This window comes from Heteronotia binoei, chromosome 21, assembly GCF_032191835.1.
Source record: "Heteronotia binoei isolate CCM8104 ecotype False Entrance Well chromosome 21, APGP_CSIRO_Hbin_v1, whole genome shotgun sequence".
In the NCBI taxonomy this organism is placed as follows: domain Eukaryota; kingdom Metazoa; phylum Chordata; class Lepidosauria; order Squamata; family Gekkonidae; genus Heteronotia; species Heteronotia binoei.
Genome location: NC_083243.1, coordinates 54,656,118 through 54,682,598, shown reverse-complemented (window position 1 = coordinate 54,682,598; position 26,481 = coordinate 54,656,118). Strand labels below are relative to the sequence as shown.

The window sequence follows — 26,481 nt, the reverse complement described above, 5'->3', positions numbered from 1 at the left end:
ATGTACTTTGTTGTTCAGTCGCACAGTCGCGTCCAACTCTTTGCGACCCCATGGACAAAGTCACTAGCTCACCATAATACAACTTTTTTAAAGTACATTAACTTGGAAGTAATGTAATTGAAATCAGTGGTCTTGGCATACTTAAGATTTACTGAAATTTTCAAGACCCCCCCCCCCAAAAAAAAAGAATTTTAGCTATACACTCCATTTACATAAGCAAGCAGTCAATCCAATTCTATCAGGATATTTTAAAATGTCACTTTCTAATTTCATACCATTACATGCTATAAACTTCATCTGTTAGATCTTATGGAGCCGGCACATAAGAACAGTGCAATGTTTCATAACCTCCCTTCCTCCAACAGTCCCCCTGCAATAATGGCAAAACAAGAGCTAGCACAGGAAATGTCCAAAATCTTAAATGTAGCATATTTAATTTTAATAAATACCTGTTTGAAGGTGGTGGCTGTTGTACCTGAGGACCACGACCCACTTGTGAAACATTCATTTTGCTAAGTCCTAGCATTTCCTGTTAAAAATAAGTTTCAGAATAAAATGTATCAATGTAACCATACATTCAGCAAGTCAACAATAATTGCAGGTTGGATCAGGAGGGATTTCTTGCCATCATTTCTCAATGCCCACACAAAAGCTATTCATGAAGTTCAGAGCATCCTTGGAATGTGGAATGCAATATGGAGGGCCAGCAGGTAGAAGACAGAAATTAGTAGAAATCGCCCCCACCACCACCAATACACGTAGGGATAGACACACACACACACACGTTCTGGAAATCCACACGGAAGAGGAAAAGGGCTGATTTCTGCCTGTTTGCTCCCCCTTTCTGGATACAGCACAATCTGCTGAATCCACATTCCCTCCCAAACTGTTCCAGCTCTCAGGAAAAGCTTTCCAAAGGCCACCAGAAGCTGCAGTGGGAAGAGGGTATCAGCGGGAATCCCTTCCTCAGATATACTTCATTTGTGATGCAATACAATCCATCCCTAAATTTACAAGATTGTCTCTTATTTGTTTGAAATTAACACACTTTTGTTGTCGATTCTTAACTGCATTATGTTGTAAAAAACACATAATATTTATACCAATTTTCTCATAGGGTATAGTAATAAAACTTTCATTTTCTTGAAGTATGACTTTGTTGAATCAGATCTTATGCTCTCATCTTCGGAGAAGCAGCAAAACTACAAGCTTTAGCAAGATCATTTTAAATATACATTTTATATTTACCTGAAGTTGTTTTGCAGACAGATCCTTTGTCCCTCTAAAGACATAACTTTTGGAAATTCCTTCACAACCGAGCTCATGAACTTGTACCATTCTTCCAAAAGTAATAAGTCCTACAAGTGCAGTTGGAGGTAAGAGGCTCAATGACATTTGCATGGATTCCTTCAAGGCCTGCAAATCTTCATCTTCCATACAGGTGTCAACAACATAAAGAAATATCAAAGGCATCTGAGGTCCACGCTTTAAGCAAAAGTGAACAAGACTCCAGCATTAATGTTAGTGACAAAAGTACGGAAAATTCACAACTGTAATAGAGCTCACTGATGTCACTGCAAACATACTCCTGCAAAACTGGCTTCAGAACTGTTGCTGTTCCTATTTTACAATCTGTAACTTAATACATATGGATCTTTCTGACATCAAACAAAATGGCTTGCACTTGCTTGTACCAGTGGATTCCTAAGAGTGGATTCCTAAGACGTACAGCTGTATATTTCTACACTTCCTAGCATTGTAGTTTTTTAAAAGGTGGGCAGAGAAACAGCTACACAGATGGTTCTGCAGTAACCAAAATGCCCTTTAGGATGTCATCCAGCCCTGGTGATAGGGTTTCTGCCACCCCAGGCAGAACCCTGTGCTACTGTCCCCTGTGGACTCTATTTGCACATGCATCGCACACGCAGTGCAATGATGTCACCGGAAGAAAGAATGCTCGGCCTGCCCCCTGCCCAGCCCTCTCCAGCTTCAGAAGGAGCTGGGCAGGGGGCACATCATTCTTTCTCGACTCCAATTGCTCAGAGCAGAGATGCACCTCCTGCAGTGAGGTGGCGCCCTAGGCAGCCGCCTACCTTGCCTATTCCCATGCACCGGCCCTGATGTAAGGTGATGTAAGGTAAGGTAAGGTAAGTTTTATTCTTATATCCCGCCCTCCCCCGCCAAAGGCAGGTTCAGGGCGGCTCACAGACATGTAATCCCACTAATATTATTTATTTAAATGCCCTCCTCCCTCTTTATTTATTAAAATGTTTATACCCTGTCTTTCTTCTGGGCTCTGTGCAGCCCTAAGCTAAGCTTTCTGTCATCACAACTGATGAAACTGTAGATGTAACCCTAACATACTGTTTTGCCAATGCAACGCAACATGGTGGGATAACATTCTTGAACTCTGATCACTGTGGTCCATTCTAACTACTATTCTGTTGTTTCAACAATCCCAAGATCATATATTTCAACTGTGATATTTACCTGTACTACATATTCAATACTAGAAAACTGAGGTAAAAGTTCTGCAGGCTGGTTCATTTCAGATATACCAGCATATGTAGGTGGAAACTGGAAAAGAAATTTTTATCTGTTAAAATATTTATACCCCACCAACTCCAGCGAACACAATTTTCAAAACAGAACATTCTTTTTAATATATGTGCTTCCAAAGCCTTTATAAAGTAATTATTTATACCAGGGGTTCCCAAATCCCAGGTCATGGACCAGTCCCGGTCTGGGGCCCATTTGCAACTGGGCCACCACTCTCTGCCCTCTGACACACACCCCCACTGCCGCTGCCCCCTGCCTTCACAGCACCGCAATGCGCCGCTCTGTAACTCCCCCCCCCCCACACGACTAGGCTTGGCTCGCCGCCAGGGCCTGTCCCCTCCCTTCCTTTGCCTAGCGCCGCACTCTGCCCCCCCCCACACCCACATGATCAGAGGAGGCTCAGAGGCACTACCTGCTTCAACAGGGCCTGACCTCATTCAAGGTTCTTTGAAGAGCAGGCTAGAGGAGAAGGAGTTTCCCCCCTCCCTCACTTCCTTCAGTGCACAATTCAAATCACTTGGAATCAGCACGGCCCTGCTGAAGCGGCCCGAGATTCCTCATGGCATCCCTCTGATACTGGGGGGAGGGGCCGGCAATGGGGCTTGGCTCTACACACTGGAGCGGCGGCACCCTTTTGGGACGGGGCTGGTTCCTGCTACCACTTGCCTGCCAGGGCTGAGTGAGCTCAGTTTTCCCCAACAATCAGGTAATGGGGGGCCTTTACACAGCTCTGAGCAGCTCCTTTCCAGACATTGTAATTGACCTGGGGTGGGGAAGGGAGGGAGGAGGAGGCAGGGGGGCAAACTGGGCGCAACACTGGGGGAAGGGGGAGGCAAACTCCGGAAGGCAACCTTATTTGCTTTATTTTCCACTCCCCTCCTCTCTTTCTTTCTTTCTTTCTTTCTTTCTTTCTTTCTTTCTTTCTTTCTGGCTCTCTCTCTCTGTCATTCTTTCCCCCTCACTCCTTCCTTCCTTCCTGCCATTTCATGTTTTCCCAGGTTGAGAGCAGTTTATATTTTTAGTTTTCTGCTGTGTGATGCTTTTTCTTTGTTTTATTTTTAAAACTGCATTGCAAAATCCCACTATTCTCCTATCTTTCCTAAACAAAAAATTGCAAGAGTTTTAAGCATGTTTGTGCATCAGTTCCTGTCTCCACCCCCAAATTTTAGTGGGCCATGAAGGAGAACTGTAAAAATAACCGGGCCACAGGGGGGGGAAGTTTGGAAAACCCTGATTTATACTAATCTTCCCCCCCCCCCCCCGCAACCTCCAGCAACATTACTTCTTTTCATACCTAAATCCTAAGCATATGCAAGCTTGGAAGAAAATCTATATTAAAGTTTTTCTTACCTGATTTCTCTGATAACAAAAATTGCAAGCCCATAGTTTTGCTCGGTAATCCACTTGGCTACAAAAATAAAGATTAGTGCATTATACATGCAAGTCAGATGCAAGAATGCTGTGCATTTCATACTGAAGCAAACTCACGAAATTATATTTTTATAGCTATAATGTATACACCCTGATAGCTTATCACTAACTTCTAAAGTATCTTTCTACTCAAAAACTTCTATGTGCTGGACACAACTGTTTTGTTATACACATATAAAGCACTGGAAGTGTTGCTTATTTTCTCTTTCAATCTGTTGGACTCATTCTGCCCTAAATCCCCCTGCAGAGGGTTCCCCCCCTTCAGTAATTGATTTTTATTGGCATAAGAGGCTGAAATGCAAAAGTAGTGGCTGAAAATCTCCAGTCCATTTATGGAACACCAAACTCACCTCTTTCAAATCCTGGCCAAAATTGAGCTTTTAAAAAAAATAGTGGCTGAAAATCTCCAGTCCATTTATGGAACATCAAACTCACCTCTTTCAAATCCTGGCCAAAATTGAGCATTTAAAAAAAATAGTGGCTGAAAATCTCCAGTCCATTTATGGAACATCAAACTCCCCTCTTTCAAATCCTGGCCAAAATTGAGCTTTTAAAAAAATAGTCTTTAGAAGTACAGCCTATTGATTAAATTATTATTATTATTGAAATTGATAGACAAATAATTGTTACTTTTAAATAAACAGTATTGCCTTAGGTTCTGAGAAAATCAGATTATGTCTTGTTATGTGTAAAATAACTATCACATATGACAAAATATTGTGAAATTTTGATGTTGAAAGTCATAGAGCAGACAACCCAATATAATTTTAGAATAAATTTTAAAGCTACTAGTATTTATAAAACCAATACTTTCAAAGCATTGTTAGTCAATCTTTTCCAGAATTACAACCATGCTATTTAACAAAAATTTAAACTTAGTTATTGGGTTACCATAATGGATTGAGAACAGCACGGCAGGTAGTTCTACTGCACAGGACGGGCTCATACTGAATAGGAGGCAAGTCAAGTCGCTCTTTCAGAGGTGTAAACAGGGAGGCCACTGGAACCACCATTCTTGTGGCTTCAAGACGACTGGAAGGCCATACATTCCAGCTGAACCTAACGCCATCCCTATCTTCATTCTGCTGGATGAATTCCAGGAAGGTTGTCATTACTACACTCTTACGCCTGAAACAGAAACAGACAACAGACACTTTATTGAATAAATGTGAACCTCGAACCTTGTTTTATCGAATAGCCTAGGGGACATTTGCACCACTGAGATAACTACCTATTCAAAAGCAACTCACATAAAATTACAATTATATGAACACAACAAGGGGAAAAACAACAGCTTCTATTCAGTTTGGGCAGTGGAGATACTGATACTACATTTCAAGATGCTAAGCACAAGAGATGGTAATACTTCAAAACATTCCATACAAGCAAGGCAAGATAAAAATGCAGGACTTTCACAACACTGAGGTGTGACTAGATTCCTTCAGGAATCCTATGACGCAAACCACCTTCAGCCAGCTTCAATGGAGGTGTAGCTGAAGCCTTTTCTTAAAAACATCATTTGACCATAGTTTACTAAGATATGTTCACATCCAGGTTAGACTGTGAAGTGTATGAAAGCTTCAGTTAGTTTAAGTCACAGCAGTAAGGTTGCAGGTACCACCAATAATTAAAGAAATACACTGGCTGCTTTGAGTCCAGGCACAACTCAATCCCTCCCTAAGAGCAGGGGGGAGAAAGATGAGATCATAGAATCACAGTTGGGAGGGACCTCCAGGGTCATCTAGTCCAACTCCCAGCACAATGCAGGAAACTCACAAATACCTCCCCCTAGATGATGATGATGACAACGTTAGAATTATATCCCGCCCTATACTCTGAATCTCAGAGTCTCAAAGCAGTCACAATCTCCTTTACCTTCCCCCTCCATGACACCCTGTGAGGTAGGTGGGGCTGAGAGAACTCTTACAGCAGCTGCCCTTTCAAGGACAACTCCTACGAAAGCTATGGCTGATCCAAGGCCATTCCAGTAGCTGCAAGTGGAGGAGTGGGGAATCAAACCTGGTTCTCCCAGATAAGAGTTCACGCACTTAACCACTACACCAAAGAAAGGAAAGGAAAGGTCCCCCGTGCAAGCACCAGTTGTTTCCAACTCTGGGGTGACATTGCTTTCACGTTTTCACAGCAGACCTTTTACGGGGTGGTTTGCCATTGCCTTCCCCAGTCATCTACACTTTTCCCCCAGCAAGCTAGGTACTCATTTTACCGACCTTGGAAGAATGGAAGGCTGAGTCAACCTTGAGCCAGCTACCTGAAAACCCAGCTTCCGGCAGGAATCAAACTCAGGTCGTGAGCAGAGCTTAGGACTGCAGTACTGCAGCTTTAACACTGGCTCTCTAATATGGAACCAAGAGAGTTGAATAACAACCAACCAGTCTCAAAATGTACCATTCTTGAGCAAGATGACTGAATGAGCTGTGCAGGTCCATAGCTTTGGAGGGGGGAGGTCAGGCCACTCTATTTAACACCCCCCCTTCCCTCTGTAGGGCCCCTCCATTGGAGGGCCTCCAATATGTTCTAATTCATGCAGCCAGCAACAGGACCCAAGGAAAAGGGAGGGAAGGAGAGCACGAGAGAGAGAGAGAGAGAGAGAGAGAGGGGGGGGGGGATGTTGTGAATGTGTGACTGTGTGTTTCATGAGGATTGCTAGTTCCTGCCTGGCTCATTGGAGCCTTTAGGACTGAGCTTGGGGACAAGGGAACAACGGGGAGCAGGATCCAAATCTCTGCTTCCTGAGACCAATCATCAGACTCCTGCTGGTTCAAATGACCCAATGACGTTCTAGCGTGGGAATTTTGGTGTGTGTATATAGTTGGCCCCATTGGCCCAGTACAGTAGCCTTAGCTTAATCATTACCATGCTATAATCACGAATAAAGAGCTTGACCACTGCAACCAAGCCTCTTCATGTATCGAACCCACTATTCAACAGCGAGAGAGCACGAGAGAGCAACAGCAAGAAAGCATGAGAGCGACCGTGCGAGAGAGAGCAAAAAAAACAAAGCAAGAGAGCACTAAAGAGAGCACAAGAGAGCAACAGCAAAAAAGAGAAAAAGAGCGCCCGATCTGCCCACCCAGCCTAGGTGGGAACTGAACAACCCCCTCCACTCCAATCCCAGTCTTGGGCATCTGGCTTCATTGTTCTCTCCCACTCCTGAAATTCTTCTGGTGGTTAGTTCAGTGCAAACATCCACTTTCTGAAAAAAAGAGAACCCCAAGTCCCTTCAGCTTAACGGGGGGGGGGGGGTTGGGGGGGGGGAGAAAGGGAAGCCCCTTCTCTGTTTGGTGGCTCCTGCTGCTGGGGCCAGGCTGGCCGCTGGAGGGAAACAGCAGCCAAGCCCCGCAGTCCCTCCACCAAAATTTTTATCCCCTGGGCCCCCCCACCAAAACTTTTCTGGCTACGGGCCAGGAGCTGTGGCTAGCCAACTTCAGGAATTCTTGAATAAAGTGGATTGTTTGGATCCATTCCAATCTTATGAGCCTGGTTATGAGGCTGAAATGGCCTTGGTCAGATGTGCCAAGAGATGGCTGCGGGGGGGAGTATGACTCTGTTAAATCTCCTAGACCTCTTAGTGGCTTTTAATATCATTGATCACAGTATCCTTCAGGATTACCTTTCGGGGTAAGGCATGAGAGGCGCTGTTCTGCAATAGCTCTATTCCTACCTTAAAGGTAGGCTTCAAAGTGTAGCACTGAAGGACTACTGCTCTGCCCCTTGGCCTCCAGGGTACAAGTTTCCATATTGTGCCCATGCTTTTCAACGTCTATGTGAAGTTGCAGGGAGAAGTCATCTGTAAATCTGGGTTGATAGATGGAAGGACAGATAGATAAAGACTAATAAACTTAATCCTGAAAAAACAGAAGTGATATGGGTAGGGAGAGGATCTGGCCCTGGAAACAAGTTATCTCCTGTTCTGGATGGAACTTCATTCCCCTAAAGAACCAGGTTCATAGCCTGTGTGTGCTTCTGGACTCAAGCCTCCTGTTGAATAATAAGAATTGTTTTTATACTCTGCTTTTCTCTACCTCAAGGAGTCTCAAGGTGGCTTACAATCGCCTTCCCTTCCTCTCCTACAACAAGTACATTGGGAGGTAGGTGAGGCTGGGAAAAAGTTCAGAGAACTGTGACTGGCCCAAGGTCAGTCCCAATTTGTTTCTGGGTCCGGTTCAAGGTGCTTTAAAGCTCTGTATGATTTGGGCCAGCAAACCTTAGGAACCTACCCTCCAGTCATCTTCAGAGGTCCTTCTTCAGGTGCCTCTGCCATCTAATGCTAGATATGTACCAATCTGAGAAAGTGCTTTCTCAGTACCAATACTTTGGAACTCCATCCCCAGGGAGATTTGTTGTCTTCTGCCAGCAGGTAAAGACTTTTTTCTTCTGCTTGGCACATCCCCAATAACTGTTATTGGCCTCTTCCCTGGTATTATGTAACTTTATATGTTTTTATCGAATTATTTTAAAAGTTATAAGCATTGAAATATCTTAGTGTTTGAAGTTCTCTGCCTTGGAGAACCAATTTGGATAGAAAGGCAGCAATGAAATGTTTTAAATAAATAATACCTTCAAAACCTTTCTCTCAGCGATCCTTCTGAAATGGCTTTTTAAAAAAAATTAAGTCAAAGCTTCTAACACAGATATTGGCATGTAATACGTAGCATTATGCTAAAGAAATACAAGTGGTCTGACTATGAATTGATAGTTGAACACTGCCCTGGCAAAAAGCAAACAAAAGTGAATATTCATGTACTACACAAAACTGGATGTCTTCCTGAACTTCAGTCCATGTAAGACAGTGTAATACCCAAGGCATTAATCTTCCATGACATAAACCTATTAATGAGAAACACTTTCACTTTTTAAAGTAGCTTTATTATTTCCTGCTTATAAACCCTACAAGGATCAAAGTACATACAATACGTTATTAGAACAGTTGTCTTCAACCTTTCTATATCTGGGACTCAACTTTAACCCCAATCCAAAACATAAAACCCAGATTAATTTTGTTTTACAAGCCTCTCTCACACATTTTATTTTTTATTCCACATATTTCAGGAGAAATAGGAAAAAGAGCACAGTAGAGGTGGCACTAGCATGGCCTACTATTGACCAAGTCACAACCCATCTATGAGTCCTGTTGATCGGAAAACAGATCAGGAAGACGATGTGGTTTGTGTTTTAATGACTTACCAAATACATGTTTAGGTTTACAGAACTTTGGCAAATGTGTCGATTTATTTCTATTTTGTGCATTCTGAATCTGGATTACAGTTTAATGTTACCAAAACCTGATGGATTTTGATATGCTGTAATGTCAGCACCTGTCACACCTATTTTATTAATGGGTAACTGAGTCTCAACAGAATTTCTGATCCTGCCATCCTTAAGAGAGTGCAGATCCTACACACACATGAAATACAAGGTATGTGTTTACTATTTAAATCAATGTAAACCTAACAACATATGATAACTCCACAAATATGCCATAATGATAATAAGACAAGTCAAACCTGGCTAAACTTTCTGTGAACATTCCAATCATGTTCATTTAATGAGACATACAATATGGTTTCCTCTATACCAAATCACTTTCAAAAGTGAACTGTTTCACCAACACACCTTCTGCTCTTCCACTAAAAAGAATTATTTTATCATACCATATCTAATAGTAAAGTAGATGACAAAACACAAAAGCAGCAAAACCAGATACAGGATTTTTACATATTTTGGAGGTGTATTAGGTACACAAAAATATGACTTTATAATTTAACCATAAGGAAAATAATGCTTTTCTTAGGAGGCTTAATGGCTACTGAGCATGCTCCAAGAAGCATGGAAAGCTGACAGCAGTTTAGAGTCTGGGAGGTGGGGGTGTTAAGGGAGATGAATAAAATCGGTCTGCTCAAGCCACTGAGAGTTCATAGAATCCTAAGAAGAATCTTGGTGCTTCTGGGGGGGAGGGGGGGAATTACAAATATTTTATTCCTCTCCCCAATCAATTCATGAACACCAGTTTGTTCCCTCTTACTACAAACTTCCTGTCACTAATTCCATTTCAACACACCTGTTAGATAACAAAACACATGCCTACAAATCTACCCCTCAGAGATAGCTTGTTTTTCTAACAAACCTAGTGGAATAGAGGTTACATATGATGGCAACATATTTCAGCCCCTAATGCGCTATATATATATATATATATATATATATATATATATATATATATATATATATATATATATATATATATATATAATCAAACCAAATAAGATTCTGATTCTACTAACTATTTTTAGTACTTTAAAAATTTCTAAATAAATTGAGTTATTCCATGTGCATCTGATAACCAGCCCAGGCCCATAAAAGCTTATGCCATAATGCTTGTTAATCTTGCAACACTACCATTCTGTTGCTTGAACAAAGCATGTACATTCTCCTCATACCCCCAAACTGATAGAATTTGCCACAAATTGTAAGAATAAACTGTACTTAGAAAATAGTTTACAAGAGCACATTTTCACTATAATTTCACAATTTTCCATTTCTTACCTCTGCCTTTTAAAAAACTTTATAAAGGGGGCTATATTTGCAACACATTTTAGGCAAGATGTACTGCTCATTGTATCCTCAATATAACTATGCAAGATGCAATCCCAGTTACCTGTGGTCAAATACTACACAGGAGCAGAACTGCAGCATTTTCACAAGCCTGCCAAATTAAGGCCTGGCTCCCCCGCCCAACCCATATCCCCAAATGGTCTGGTCACTGTGCGTTAGAATCCCACACCAATCCAACAAGGGCGGCCAGCTATCTCCGCAGCCTTCCAGCCACATACACACCCTCAAACGCAGAAGGAAAAACTGGAGGTCCAGTATTGCCCTCCTTAGTCACACAGACTGTGTGGGTGACATTAGGTTCATCTTCTTAAAACTAGACGGGGAGGGAAGACAGAAGAAGAGCGAGTGGAAAGGCAAGGGTGCTTAGTTCGAAGAGAGGAGCCCGAAATTCAACCCTCTGACGCACGGGGTCTGTTCCCTCATCCCATAGCACGAAGGGAAAGGCGGGGTGGGGGATTTAAAGTCTCAGTCCCTTGACCAACACAAGCCAAATTATGCGCCCCATTCACGCCCCTCAGCGAGGCGAGTACAGGGACTACTGGGAGGGTCTCTCCGTCCCAGCTCCTGCACCCGCTGAGCCACAACACGGAGCCACAGTAGTCACCGGCCCCTGCCGCTTCGCCGAGGGGCTTCTTGAACGGAACTGCTGCCCCTTCTTTCCCTCCCCCTTTCGTTGCAACCTACCTGCCTCCGCGAGAACAGCCTCAACCTCGCAGCCAGCGTCCCCGGCTTCGCACTGAACCCAGCAGCCCGAGCGGCGGCGACGCAATCAACATGGCCGATGGGGAAAGCCGGTTGCCACGTCAAAGGGCAGAGAGCGAGGCGAGGCAGGAGCCCCGAAGGGGGCGGGGGCGCAACGGAGCTCCTTTTCCCTTCGGGAGAGGGGCGAGCAGCCTTCCTTGAGCAGCAGGGCTTTGCGGCTGAAGGTGGGCGGTGGCCTGTAGGCCACGGAGACGCAAAGTACCGAGTCTGCTGCCGTCTCGACGTTTGAGACCGCTTTTAAAAGTTGATAAATTTTGTTTTCCCAGAGTAATATACTCTCTCTCCCCGCCCCCGCCGCGAGAGAGAGTCAATCACATCCACACATGAATATAATTAGGGCTTTTTTGAGCAGGAACGTGCAGGAACCCAGTTCCGGCTGCCTTGTTATCAGGGGGTGTGGTCTAATGTGCAAATGAGGTTCTGGGCTTTTTCTACAAAAAGCCCTATGCTAAACAATGGTGATATCAGGGGGCGTGGCCTAATATGAAAATGAGTTCCTGCTGGGCTTTTTCTACAAAAAAGACCCTGAATATAATAAACCCTGCTCCAGAGGTATGGTGTATTTATAACGTTTGCTACAACTATGGAACACTCCCCCGAAATTTGTGTGAGTTGGTTTGGTCTCCTGAGGTAGAATTTCCTGCTGAGTTCTGTTTATCCTTTGTAGGCTCCCTGGTCCCAAAAGCAATGGTTCCTGTCCAGGTGTCCTAATAAATGGATGTTGTTTTAAACACACCCATGGTTGCACATAGTTTGTGAAATGACAGAAGCGTGGGAGCCTTCCTAACTTCCTCGGGCATGCCATTCCATAAGGTTTGGGCTGCCATAAAGGTGTTGATTTTGCCCAGGGGTGGTCAAACTGGCTCTGGAGCCACATGTGGCTCTTTCACACATATTGTGTGGCTCTCAAAGCTCCCACTGCCCCATCAGCCAGCATGGAGAAAGCATTTAAAGTTGCTTTTTTCCCATCTCTCCCTCCCTCCCCTATTTTGCTTCCTTCCTTTCTTTCCTGCCTTCCTTGCAGCTCTCAAACATCTGCCGTTCACCCCCTGATGTGTTGCAACTCTCAAACACCGACATTTATATTATACAGCTCTTAAGTTAAGCAAGTTTGGCCACCCCTGATCTTGCCCATTTTCAGGGTGGCACCTCAGTAGAAGGCCCTATTCAGATGAGCAAAGCTGTTGTGATGGCTGTGGCATAGAAGAAGAGGGGGTCCAGCAGGTAGGATGGCCCAAGGCAGTGAATGGTTTCATATGTGATGGTCAGTACCTTGAATTGAACTCAGTGACTAATCAGAAGCCAATGGAGTGGCTGCAGAATGGGAGTAGTACACATGCTTCACATATTAAAAAGAAAACCAAACATGGGGGCTGCGGTGCTGGTTCAGACCAGTGAACTATATAATCCAGCATTCTGTTTCACACAATTACCAGATTGCAACCAAAAGATGTGAAACAGGCATAGATGGAGACCTCATCCTTCGGTGGCCTCTAGTAGTGGTATTCAGAAGCTATTCTGAACACAGAGGTTCCATTGAGTCATATGGCTAAGTAACCATTGATAGACCTCTCCTCCATCAAGTTGCCTAATCCATTTTTGAAATCAGTTAAACTTCTGGCTATCACCACATTGATCAGAAAATTTCACAGGCAGTCACCCTTGGGGTGATTCCTTTTGCATGTTCTAAAATTGATGCCCAAGGATAATAAAAACCTAGTGGCAAATGCAGCTGAGACAAAGATGGATTTATGCCCAAACAAAGTTTAGGGCCTCTGTGAAGAAACACATTTTTCCTTAGGTCTGAAATCAGCAAAACCTTCACTCTGAGTTTTAAAAGTCCCCCCCCCCCCGGCAGAGAATAGATAAAAAGGGGCAAAGTCAGTTCAATTGCTTTTCAGACATACCTCAGCCAACCTTCATACAAATGCTAATAGATCTAGCAGGAAAGATAATGGCTGGATCACACTCTCCCCTTTCTCAAAGCAGGGAACAGAGGTTTGGAGGACTTCAGACTAGAAAGGCTCTAGGAATAATCTCCAGGAAGGAAATTTCTAGAGACATCGGGAAAAGCATCCTTGACCAGGTCTGACTAGGTCAGTGGGAGGGGGAAAGAAAGAAGATGATAAAAACTCCCTGCAACTGAGGCAGCCATTAACCATGTGGTTGGCCTGGACAGCTAAAGGGAGCTTCAAGGTTGCTCTGTAGAGATCTGTGACTTCTTAAACGAAAGTGTCTGTCCTATATTTTGACATATAATAGGACATGCATAGAGAGAGGGACAGAGGGATTGGATTTTACCCATTTCTTTTGTATCTCTTGCACAGTCTGGTGCTGTGCTAAAAGTATGCTTGTGAACATTTTCTTTTTAATAAATACTTTATAACTTTAAAAGCTGATAGTGGTTCTCTGTACCATGTAGATCTCCACTGTGTTGGACACGCTATTTTAAAAGGAGAGCCGAGAGAAGGCAGGCAGTTGACAAGTGGATATTCCTCCACAGGAGCACAAGGCAGTAAACTGTCGCCGTGGTGACCAGCCATTGGCAGTGGGAGACACAGAGGCAAGGCCTCAGAACTTGGATGGGAAGCTGGGAGTCCTGACCCTCCCGGCAGGCAATTCCATACAAAGGTCAGGTGGTGGAAAGAGAGAAAAGCCTCTCCACCTGTTGGAGGGCAGGGTGGAACAAGGCCTGTAGGTCAGAGGAGGTCAGTCCCAACTATGGTTGTGAGCCTCCAGGTGGGGCCTGGAAATTTCTTGCTTTTACAACTGATCTCCAGCCGGCAGAGATCAGCTCCCCTGGAGAAAATGGCTGCTTTGAAGGGTGGGGCCCCTCTCCTCCCCAAATCGTGCCCTCTCCAAGATCCACCCTCAAAGTCTCCAGGTATTTTACAACACAGACTTGACAGCTCTAGTTCCAACACAGTCTCCAATTATGTCCTCTAACTAAAAATAATTACTCAATTACAGGGGGGGCGGGATAATGCTAACAGGTGTCTTAAAGTTGACATAGCATGTCTTGATCCCACCCTTACCCAAAATCACAAATCAATCTTCTTAGGGAAGTTTTCTTGAGCCCTTCCATGATGGCCTTGAGATGGCAACTTTTTTGTTTTTATTTACCATCTCAAGGCCATCGTGGAAGGGCTCAAGAAAATTTCCCTGAGAAGGAAGTTTGCTAGTTTGGGAGCCAATGCTGAAAAGACACTGACACACACAGCCACATAATGCTTCTCAGGTTTCAGAAGCCCTTAACAGCTACCTGGCTGTGAGAGGTTCAACAGACAGCATTTTTTTTCTCATGGAGCTGCAATAGCTGAAACAGTAACGCATGTTTAGTTCCTCACGATCTCACAGCATTTCCAAGCTGTTTATCTAATGGGAAGTTCCGCCTTTTATTAATATGTCACACACAGTGACATGAATGCAGATCAGAGACAATCTGCATCAGTTCCATTTGAAAAAGTAGTTACCAGGGCTTTCTTTTCTGGGGGAATGTGGTGGAATGGAGTACCGGAACCTCTGTGGAAACAAAATTATATCTTAACAAATGTTTAAAAGTTCATGGGGGCACCCATGTGTTTCTCCTTCATTTCCCTCTTGAGAGATCCAGCACCTCTTTTTACAGAAAAAAGGCCCTGCTTCTTACCATCCCCCCCCCCCCCCAAGTTCACTGGGTAAACACATTTGAATCAAGTCAGTTCTTCTTTGATCAATGGCTTGAGATTTTTCTCTAGCTTTTTTCAGTGCTGCCTCCTTTTTTTAACACTTGTCAGATGAACATACACATATTCATCACATTTCTCAAAAGCAACAGTTATAACCATCCTTTTTTGTGACACATCAGGGTGAAACCTGCCTCGCTGACTACCATTAGCCTGTGCAGCTTTTCCCCTCATGGCATGCTACCACTGATGAACTTTTTATTTCTAAGTTTTCAGTTACAGTACAATAAACTTCAGATCTTACAATAATAACAATAAAATCATTCATACATTTGTCTAATAGCTACTGTAGTGCTCAAAAGAGTTTCAGCATAATCAAAAGGGTTCACAATATTAAAGAAATATTTGAATGCACACAACAGGTGGGTGTAGTCTATGAGCAAGCACTGTCCTTTCGACAAACCTAATTTCCCTTGTTCCCTATGGGCAAGCGTGGTCTCCATTATTCCCTATGGGCAGGTTTGCTTTCTCTATTGGCAAGGGTGTGTAGTCTATGAGCAAGCGGTGTCCTTAGGAGAAGCCTGATTTCCCATATTTTCTAAGGGCAAGTGTGGTCTGCATTATTCCCTATGGGCAAGTGTGGTCTCCATTATCCCCTAGCGGAAGGTGTGCTTTCTCTATTGGCAGGCGTGTATAGTCTATGGGCAGGTGTTGTTCCTAGCTTTAGCATGTCCTGGCAAAATGTCCTCTAGCTGTTTTCTTATTTGTATCTCTCCAACATATTATGCCAGTAGCTGCAGCAAAGAAACAATCAGTCCCTAAAACAAGCAACACAAAAACGTATTCCACAAGCATGTTAGGAAATTATTTTATGTTTAGTGAATACAAACGTGCAACTAAACTTTTTTAAAAAATTAATACAAATGTAGATTAAGATAATCGCTACGGGTTAATTGTCTATACTACAAACAAACGTTTACAGTACTGTCAGCTTGCCTAGGCTGAAAACGAAAAACTCGACAGTCGTAAATGTAACCACTGTCGCAGCCTAGGACTCCTATACCCTCGCGACCCTGCTCTCTGCAGCTCCACTTGGAGGCCAGAGAGAAATCCCCAGCGCCCCGCCCGCGCCAACCTAGAGGGAGGAGGCGGAGCCAGACGGGCCGGTTCTATGCAGATCAGCTACGGCAAGGCATTGTGGGGGAGCGGGGGCGCACCGCCAGCGTCCGAGATTTAGGGGCTCGCATCGCCCCAGGTCGCCGGCTCTTTGGTGCTGTTGTGCGTCCCGCGAAGCTGAGGCGCGGCGGGCGCGGAGGAAGCGTCGGCCGGTGGGTCGCTGTGCCTTGCATAGCAGTGGGAGGCGGGGGCTGTCGGGGCGCGGGTTGAGGAAAGCATACTTACCTGGCAGGGGAGACACCTTGATCACGAAGGAGGTTTTCCCAGGGTGAGGCTCATCCATTGCACTCCGGGTGTGCTGACCCCTGCGATTTCCCCAAATGCGGGAAACTCGACTGCATAATTTGTGGTAGTGGGGGACTGCGTGCGCGCTTTCCCCTGACTTTTCTGGTGCGAAAAACAGAATTCATTCGTTCTGTTCTTTTTTCCTTGTCTTCTACTTTGCTTTCAAGCCAGTTGCTTTGTCATTTCCCGTTCGAACTGGCCGATTTGAATAGCTTCCATCTCGGGTAAAAGTCACATCTTTGTGTTTCTGTGTTAAGGAGCTGTCAAGTCTCCCTGACAGTCGCAGTAGCCAGGATAATTTTCTGGGAGGGGGGTGATTAACAGCATGGGAGGGGGAGGGACAGGGTTTAACCCAGAAATGATCACAAGTGGCTCTTGTCACTCACTGTGCTGGATTCCTCGTCTGATGAAGTGTGCTTATTCAGAAGCTTACGTTCTGAAGAAAACTAAGTTGGTCTTAAAGGTGATATTGACTCCTATTTTGTTCTACACAGATTGTGTGACTCCCCCGCCCCATCAACTGGCCAGAAGAAGGCATTTATCTCTATAAATCACTTCCCCAAGCCAAGGCAGCAGGAGCCTTGAAGAATGCATTTAAAGTTGCTTTCTTTCAACCTCTCTCTCCCCATCTGTTTTCCTTCCTTAAGAACATAAGAGAAGCCATGTTGGATCAGGCCAACGGCCCATCAAGTCCAACACTCTGTGTCACACAGTGGCAAAAAATTTTATATACACACATACACTGTGGCTAATAGCCACTGATGGACCTGTGCTCCATATTTTTATCTAAACCCTTCTTGAAGGTGGCTATACTTGTGGCCGCCACCACCTCCTGTGGCAGTGAATTCCACATGTTAATCACCCTTTGGGTGAAGAAGTACTTCCTTTTATCCGTTTTAACCTGTCTGCTCAGCAATTTCATTGAATGCCCACGAGTGCTTGTATTGTGAGAAAGGGAGAAAAGTACTTCTTTCTCTACTTTCTCCATCCCATGCATTATCTTGTAATCCTTGTGGCTCTCAAACATCAGGTTCATGTCTTGAGGCTCTCAAACATCAGGTTCATGTCTTGAGGCTCTCAAACATCTGCCATTTATTCTGTGTGGCTCTTAGTAAAGCAAGTTTGGCCACCCCTGGATTTACCTCTTGGTTTAAGAGGAACCGGTCTGGGAGGTGGTGCAATAAGGGGGTTGAGTGGCTTCCAAGCCGCCAGCCGGAATGGAGAGCGAGGGCTGCCTGATGACAGTCCCCAAGTCACTTGCCTTTTCTCTCAATTACATGCCCTAAACTGAGGCTTTGAACAACCTTCCAGAGAAGATTACTTTTTTGAAGAGTGCGAGACTCGTCCTATGAAGCTGGATGGCTGTGTCTCCCAACAACAGACACAGAGATCTCTGACAGACTTCTTGGGCCAAGCAAGGAATGAGACTCTCTGTATTTCTCCTCTGGGACAAACCTCCAGGGAACTTCCCTGGCAGACCCAAATGCCTGGTCCATTTCTTCTGGAGACACAGAACTTTACATGCCACAGTTCTCCAGTATCAGGTGCCTCTTTCATTGGCATTGCCTTTGGAACAGTTAGTGCATCGAGGCTGTAAGGCACTTCGTTGCCACATGAGTCCATATTGTTCAAGTTCTTTCCATTTTGGATGCAACATCTGAAGTGCTGTGAGTACGTTTAAAAGGGGTTGTTGTTTAGTTGACCTTAAATTCTAGTTATTTTTTAAAGAATTCTACACACACACATAGTGGGTTGGATTCAGCATCCTGTTGCTAAAAGATTCTGACAGTCGCAGATCTTTACCACTTTTCTTCCCCACCTCAGGAAGGTTATTCCCAGGACTGTCTAACAACCACAATACTCCCTTTCCACGTCATTCAAGATGACGACATTGGATTTATATCCCAGCCTCCACTCCGAATCTCAGAGCTGTCACAATCTCCTTTATCTTCCTCCCCCACAACAGACACCCTGTGAGCTGGGTGGGGCTGAGAGGGCTCTCACAGCAGCTGCCCTTTCAAGGACAACTGTGAGGAACCCAGTCAGAGGCTTTACTTGGGAGGTGACCACTTTAAATTTCTCCCCAGTCACCTTCCTTCAGACTCAGAAATCCTGTCAGAACTAGTAATAATTGGCACCAGACAATTTTAACGTTAACAACCACAAAATATTTATCAGGTAACAAAAGGCAAGGAGGGGGATGAAATAATATTGATTATAACTGTTCAATATTAAAAGGGCAAATCAGTTGGCAGCTTGTTGGCAGAATAAAATAATTACAGAGAGTAGAGACTTTTTCAGGCTGAGATAAAAACATAACAAGACTTTGGCAGAAGATCCTTAAAATAAACAATAAACCAGGCAGGTTTCAGAGTCCCACTAGACTCTACTTCACACAAGCTGCCTGTGCCTTCTGGGCACTCAGAATGCTGTTTCTTCAGATGTTTTACCCTAACTTAGGCAGTGCCAAATCATATAAATAACAAACTTCAATCACTCTTCCACATGCACATAGAGAACTCCTGACTGGTGTCAGTATTCTCCCTCACAGACCCTTTCCCACTAGCTATCTTCCAGGACTCGCACCCCTCAATACCGATGCGTCTCAGCACCACAGCTAGTCCTCTGGTCTGAGTACCTCTGCTGACCACCAGAATCCAGCTCTCCCCTCAGTATGTAATTGTGTGATCTAGTTTGTACGTGGAGATTGCCTGGTGCACTGGCAAAATCTCCCTCAGAGAGTTTCAAACTGTCTGAAAACTCCCTTTTCCAGACAGAGTCCACTCAGCTCTGTCTGCCACAAGGAGCTCCGCCACTCTGGCCGCTCTCAGCCCCTCATCCAGTTGGTTTTACAACTGCCCGGCCTAAGCCCACTGTCTTCATTTCAGACTGGTATACTGAAGACTTCACTCGAAGACCCCCTGGCTCAGACTACAAATCCTGAGATGATTTTCTGCTGAGCAAACCTCCAAAGGATACTTTTCCATTGCTTGGGCAACGTTCCAGCCAATCGCTGCAAGCCTGTTTCTCAGCTACTCAGGCTAAGGGCCTGAGTCCGTCATAACCTCTGCCAGAGCTATGGCTAACCCAAGGCCATTCCAGCAGGTGCAAGTGGAGGAGTGGGGAATCAAACCCAGTTTTCCCAGATAGAGTCCGCACACTTAACCACTACACCAAACTGGCTCTCCAGTTAAGCATTGCTGCTGATGAAATGCAGAGGGGAGTGACCAGCAGCCCTTTTGCCAATAAATATTTCAGGACTGGAAAGGGCTCCTGAGAGAAGAAAAACACGGGGAAGAAGAGCCACAGCCCTGGCATCTGCAGACCATAGCTTCCAATGCAGAGGGTGGGAAGGGAAGGTTAATCTGATGTGTACCCAGTGGCCAAATCTAGCCTCAGGGGAAATGGTAGCACCCTGATTCTTTTTGTTTTTATTGTTTGTTTGCTTTTCTCCAGCAAGCTCCTTGAACTGGCTTTTCCTGCACAACTTTCTGCTGGTGAAATTCTACACAGGTATGTCCCATGTTACCTGAAGCGGGGGGGGGGGGGCACACTATTTTTCTGTGGTTGTACTTTTGCATAAATAAAAGTCAGCCCATCTGAAAGTCTTCAATGATTTTAAACTTTGTTAGCCACCTTTCCAAACAAAGGTGCTGCCCAAAAGAACGTATCTCATTGTGGGGATGTACTAAAACGAATGACAAGATGGTCCATAGGAAACAATAACAGAGCCTGGATGGTCCATAGGATATAATGGGAGAGAAGATTGTCCATTGACTTTCATGGGCTTCATTGAAATACACTGAAGCACAGAAACAGCTGCAACAAAAACCTGGAATGGATAATCTCTCCTATTATATCCAGGCTCCCATCCAGGCTCTGCTATTGTTTCCTATGGACAATCATCTGCCAACCTCCAGGACTGGATCCAGGTGTCTCCCCAAAAAGGACTTTGGTTTCCATGATAACCAGGTACTGGGTGCCAGATCACCTCGAGGCAATCTCCCTTTTCCACTGGCAATCCACTCTCAGAAACTGGAAATCTAACATCTCTCCTGACAGTGTAGTCCTAGAGGCTGTCAATCTGCCCTTTTCCCCTGACAATCTAGTGCTAAAGGCTGTCAATCTCCCTTTCGCCCTGACAATCTGGCCCTAGAGGCTGTCAATCTCCCTTTCCCCCTGACAATCTAGTCCTAGAGGCTGTCAATTTCCCTTTCCCCCTGTCAACCTGACCCTGGAGGCTGTTGATCTCCCCCTTCCCCTGAAAATCTGGCCCTAGAGGCTGTTAATCTGCCCTTTCCACTGTCAATCTAGACCTAGAGGCTGTCAAACTCTTTTGCCTGTCAATCTAGAACATAAGAGAAGCCATGTTGGATCAGGCCAATGGCCCATCCAGTCCAACACTCTGTGTCACACAGTGGTCAAAAAACCAGATGCCATCAGGAGGTCCACAAGTGGGGCTAGAAGCCCTTCCACTTTGCACCCCCCAAGCATTAAAAACACAGAGCATCACTGCCCCAGACAGTTCCAATAAAATGCTGTAGCTAATAGCCGCTGATGGACCTCTGCTCCATATTTTTATCCAATCCCCTCTTGAAGCTGGCTATGCTTGTAGCCGCCACCATCTCCTGTGGCAGTGAATTCCACATGTTAATCACCCTTTGGGTGAAGAAGTACTTCCTTTTATCCGTTCTAACCCGACTGCTCAGCAATTTCATTGAATGCCCATAAATTCTTGTATTGTGAGAAAGGGAGAAAAGTACTTCTTTCTCTACTTTCTCCATCCCATGCATAATCTTGTAAACGATCATGTCACCCCGCAGTCAACGTTTCTCCAAACTAAAGAGCCCCAAGCATTTTAACCTTTCTTCATAGAGAAAGTGTTCCAAACCTTTAATCATTCTAGTTGCCTTTTATGGACTTTTTCCAATGCTATAATTAGTGCTACAGGCTGTCAATAAGTGCAAAAGGCTGTCAATCTCCCTTTCCCCATCAATCTGGCCCTACAGCCTGTTCATCTCCCCTTTCCCTTGAAAATCTGGTCCAAGAGGCTGTCAGTCTCTCTTTCCCCTGGCAATCTGGCCCTAGACAGAGGCTGCCAATCTCCCTTTCCCCCTGTCAATCTGGCCCTAGAGGCTGTCAATCCTGGCCCTAGAGGCTGCCAACCTCCCCTTCCCCCCATCAATCTAGTCGTAGAGGCTGTCAGTCTCCCTTTCCCCCTGACAATCTAGTGCAAGAGGCTGTCAATCTCCCTTATCCCGCCAATCTAGTCCTAAAGGCTGTCAATATCCCCTTTCCCCTGACAATGTTGCCCTAGAGAATGTCAGCCTCCCCTTTCCCATCAATCCAGTCCTAGAGGTTGGTAGACTACCTTTGCCCCTGTCAATTCATTCCTGGAGGATGGCAGATTACCTTTTCCCCTGTCAATCCAGTCCTGGAGGTTGGCAGACTACCTTTTCCCCTGTCAATCCAGTCCTGGAGGTTGGCAGAGGGACTTTTCACCTGTCAATCCAGTCCTGGAGGTTGGCAAAGGACATTTTACACTGTCAGTCCAGTCCTGGAGGTTGGCAAGGTACCGTTTCCCTTGTCAATCCAGTCCTGGAGGCTGGCAGAGGGCCTTTTCGCCTGTCAATCCAGTCCTGGAGTTTGGGAAGGTACATTTTTCCCTTGCCAATCCAGTCCTGGAGATTGGCAAACTACATTTTTGCCTGTCAATCCAGTCCTGAAAGTTGGCAAAGTAGATGTCTGCCTATCAGTCAAGTCCTTGAGGCTGGCAAGACTACATTTTCCTCTGTCAATCCAGTCCTGGGGGTTGGAAAGGTACATTCCCCCTTGTCAATCCAGTCCTGGAGGTTGGCAAAGTACAGTTTTGCCATTAAATCCAGTCCTGGAAGTTGCCAAATTACATTTTTGCGTGTCAATCAAGTTCTGGAGGCTGGCAGTCTACCATTTCCCCTGCCAATCCAGTCCTGGAGGTTGGCAGAGTACCTTTTCCCCTGTCAATACACCCCTGGTGCTTGGCAAGGAACCTTATCCCCTGTCAATACAGCCCTGGAGACTGGCAGAGTACCTTTTCCCCTGTCAATCCAGTCCTGGAGGTTGGCAAAGTAACTTTTCCCCTGTCAATTCAGTCCTGGAGATTAGCAAGGAAACTTCTCCCCTGTCAATTCATTCCTGGACACTGGCAGAGTACCTTTTCGCCTGTCAATCCAGTCCTGGAGGTTGGCAAAGTACTTTTTGCACTGTCAATCCAGTCCTGGAGGCTGGCAGAGAACCTTTTCCCCTGACAATTCAGTCCTGGAGGTTGGCAGAGTACCTTTTCGCCTGTCAATCCAGTCCTGGAGGTTGGCAGAGTACCTTTTCCCCTGCCAATCCAGTCCTGAAGGCTGGCAGAGTACCTTTTCTCCTGTCAATCCATTCCTGCAGTTTGGCAGAGTACCTTCTCCCGTCAATCCAGGCCTGGAGGCTGGCAGTCTACCTTTTCCCCTGTCAATTCATTCCTGGAGGATGGCAGATTACCTTTTCCCCTGTCGATCCAGCCCTGGAAGTTCGCAGAGTACCCTTTCCCCATCAATCCAGGCCTGGAGGTTGGGAAAGTGCATTTTCCCCTGTCAATCCAGTCCTGGAGGCTGGCAGACGATCTTTTCCCCTGTCAATCCAGTCCCGTAGGTTGGCAAAGTACATTTTCCTCTGTCAATCCAGCCCTGGAGGCTGGAAGAGTATCTTTTCCCCTGTCAATCCAGCCCTGGAGGCTGGCAGAATACCTTTTCGGCTCCGAATCCATTCCTGCAGGTTGGCAGAGTACCTATTCCCCTGTCAATCCAGCCCTGGAGGCTGGAAGAGTATCTTTTCCCCTGTCAATCCAGCCCTGGAGGCTGGCAGAATACCTTTTCGGCTCTGAATCCATTCCTGCAGGTTGGCAGAGTACCTATTCCCCTGTCAATCCAGCCCTGGAGGCTGGCAGAATACCTTTTCGCCTGTCAATCCAGTCCTGCAGGTTGGCAGAGTATCTTTTCCCCTGTCCATCCAGCTCTGGAGGCTGGCAGAGTACCTTTTCCCCTGTCAATCTAGTCCTGCAGGTTGGCAGAGTACCTTTCCCCCTGTCAATCCAGCTCTGGAGGCTGGCAGAGTACCTTTTCCCCTGTCAATCTAGTCCTGCAGGTTGGCAGAGTACCTTTTCCCCTGTCCATCCAGCTCTGGAGGCTGGCAGAGTACCTTTCCCCCTGTCAATCCAGCCCTGGAGGCTCGCAGAGTACCTTTTTCCCTGTCAATCCAGTCCTGGAGGCTGACAGAAGACCTTTTCGCCTGTCAATCCCGTCCTGGAGGTTGGCTAGGTACCTTTTCCTGTCAATCCAGTCCTGGAGGCTGGCAGAGTACCTTTTCCTCGTCAATCCAGCCCTGGAGGCTGGCAGAGGGCCTTTTTGCCTGTCAATCCAATCCTGGAGGTTGGCAAGGTGCTGTTTTCCCTGTCAATCCAGCCCTGGAGGCTGGCAGAGTACCTTTTCCCCTGTCAATCCAGTCCTGGAGGTTGGCAGACTACCTATTCCCCTGTCAATCCAGTCCTGGAGGTTGGCAGAGTACCTTTTCCCCTGTCAATCCAGCCCTGGAGGCTGGCAGAGTACCTTTTCCCCCGTCAATCCAGCCCTGGAGGCTGGCAGAGTACCTTTTCCCCTGTCAATCCAGTCCTGGAGGCTGACAGAAGACCTTTTCGCCTGTCAATCCCGTCCTGGAGGTTGGCTATGTACCTTTTCCTGTCAATCTAGTCCTGGAGGCTGGCAGAGTACCTTTTCCCCTGTCAATCCAATCCTGGAGGTTGGCAAGGTGCTGTTTTCCCTGTCAATCCAGCCCTGGAGGCTGACAGAAGACCTTTTCGCCTGTCAATCCCGTCCTGGAGGTTGGCTAGGTACCTTTTCCTGTCAATCCAGTCCTGGAGGCTGGCAGAGTACCTTTTCCCCTGTCAATCCAATCCTGGAGGTTGGCAAGGTGCTGTTTTCCCTGTCAATCCAGCCCTGGAGGCTGGCAGAGTACCTTTTCCCCTGTCAATCCAGTCCTGGAGGTTGGCAGACTACCTATTCCCCTGTCAATCCAGTCCTGGAGGTTGGCAGAGGACCTTTTCCCCTGTCAGTCCAGTTCCGGAGGTTGGCAAAGTGCATTTTCCCCTATCAATCCAGTCCCGGAGGTTGGCAAAGTTCATTTTCCCATCAATCCAGTCTTGGAGGTTGGCAAAGTACCTTTCCCCGTCAGTCCAGTCCAGGAGGTTGACAAGGTACGTTTTTCTCTGTCAATCCAGCCTTGGAGGTTGGCAAAGCACTGTCAATCCAGTCCTGGAGGTTGGCAGATGATTTTCCATAGGAAACAATAGCAGAGCCTGGATGCGGCATAAGATATAATGAGAAGATTATCCATTCCAGGTTTTTGTTGCAGCTGTTTCTGTGCTTCAGTATATTCAAAGAAGCCCATGCAAGTCAATGGACACTCTTCTCTCCCATTATATCCTATGGACCATCCTGTCATCTGTTTTACTACAACCCCTCCTTGTGGGACAAAAATGCCATGGGACTAGTTATAAAACGCATTCACATTGGAACGAGAGACTTTGGTTTTTGCTTTTAACCAATATACTTCTAACATTTAGCATGTAAGAGAATTTTATGGCTTTATCACAGCGGGTTGCAGCGTAGCAGAAACCATACATATAACAACTGTATCTAAACTAAGAAATTATAGGGAAAACGGGACTGGGCGAGAGCGGTAAACGCGAAAGCGCCCAGCTGGGTCAGCTGTCCTATCTCCGGAGCGCCTGGTCCAATGAGGCGCACAAAGCCAGACCGCAGGCCAAACGAAGCCCCTCCCCCTGACCTCGTCTCCAAGGAAGGGGACCTGAGCCCTACACCGCCCGCCTCGGCGAATTTAGCCCCTGCTGCTCGCAGACGGCGATGGCTGCCGATGACTCGCTCGCGCCTCCCAGTTTCCCTCGCCCGCTCTACCCCTCTGAGCCAGGGGCCACCCCGCCCACTTCACCGCGTAGCAGGAGGAGGGGGTTCCCCAAACGATACAGCGGGGCTGCCAGCAGCAAAAAGCAGAGCCGGCCGGCGGGCCTTCTTCCTCCCTGTCCTCTCTCTCTCCCACGCCCATGCTGGGGCCGGAGGAGGAAGAGGCAAGAAACCTCAACCCCGCAACAGCGGCCTCCTCGGCAGAGCCGCTATCGGCTGCCCGGGCAACCGTGCTGCCCCGCCCAACGAGGCGGGCTTCGTTTCCGCAACTCCTCGCCAGCCCGCTCCCGCTCGGCTCCCACCAGGCGGCGGCGCAGAGACGCGAGGAGGAGGAGCCGCAGCTCCGCCTTCCGGCTGTATGCAGATGAGCTGCCGCAGGGCATTGTGGGGATCGAGACCGGTTGCGGGGAACGTGGCCCAGCTTGGGGTCGGGACGCCCCCAGGTCGCCGGCTCTTTGGTGCCGTTGTGCGTCCCGCGAAGCTGAGGTAGGGCCGGTGCGGAAGAAGCGTCGGCCGGTGGGTCGCTGTGCCCTGTAAAGCAGTGGGAGGCGTTGGCTGTCGGTGTGCGGGCGAAGGAAAGCATACTTACCTGGCAGGGGAGACACCTTGATCATGAAGGAGGTTTTCCCAGGGTGAGGCTCATCCATTGCACTTCGGGTGTGCTGACCCCTGCGATTTCCCCAAATGCGGGAAACTCGACTGCATAATTTGTGGTAGTGGGGGACTGCGTTCGCGCTTTCCCCTGACTTTTCTGGTGTGAAAAACAGACTCTTTCTGCTCTTCTTTTTTGCTTTGGGCCTGTAAAAGCCTTGTTTTTCTGTTCCAACCGGGAAAAGGCATCTGTGACTCTGCTGCCTTAGAATCATAGATTTTGACGGGAACTCCAGGGTCATCTAGTCGAACCCCCCTGCACAATGCAGGAAATTCACAAATACCTCCCCACCACCACCACACACATACATCCCCAGTGACCCCTG

General features: G+C 46.4%; 1 protein-coding gene and 2 non-coding genes across 3 annotated transcripts in view; 2 read left to right on the top strand and 1 right to left on the bottom strand.

The window, feature by feature from the left end:
• The window catches only part of SEC23A (SEC23 homolog A, COPII coat complex component), a 31,538-nt gene extending 26,407 nt beyond the window's left edge, over positions 1 to 5,131 (bottom strand). Inside the window, exons 1-5 of the mRNA XM_060261473.1 lie at positions 4,882 to 5,131; positions 3,910 to 3,967; positions 2,491 to 2,577; positions 1,249 to 1,485; positions 450 to 529 (exon numbers count right to left, since the gene is read on the bottom strand). Of these exons, the coding sequence (XP_060117456.1) occupies positions 450 to 529; positions 1,249 to 1,485; positions 2,491 to 2,577; positions 3,910 to 3,967; positions 4,882 to 5,102 (683 nt within the window). The 5' untranslated portion in view covers positions 5,103 to 5,131. The remainder of the gene's footprint in view (positions 1 to 449; positions 530 to 1,248; positions 1,486 to 2,490; positions 2,578 to 3,909; positions 3,968 to 4,881) is intronic.
• Positions 5,132 to 16,443: 11,312 nt separating this feature from the next.
• Positions 16,444 to 16,607, top strand: LOC132590321 (U1 spliceosomal RNA). Its single transcript, XR_009556670.1, has one exon. It is a non-coding gene; the product is annotated as a U1 spliceosomal RNA (small nuclear RNA).
• A 9,478-nt stretch (positions 16,608 to 26,085) lies between these two features.
• Positions 26,086 to 26,249, top strand: LOC132590315 (U1 spliceosomal RNA). Its single transcript, XR_009556664.1, has one exon. It is a non-coding gene; the product is annotated as a U1 spliceosomal RNA (small nuclear RNA).
• Positions 26,250 to 26,481: the final 232 nt, after the last annotated feature.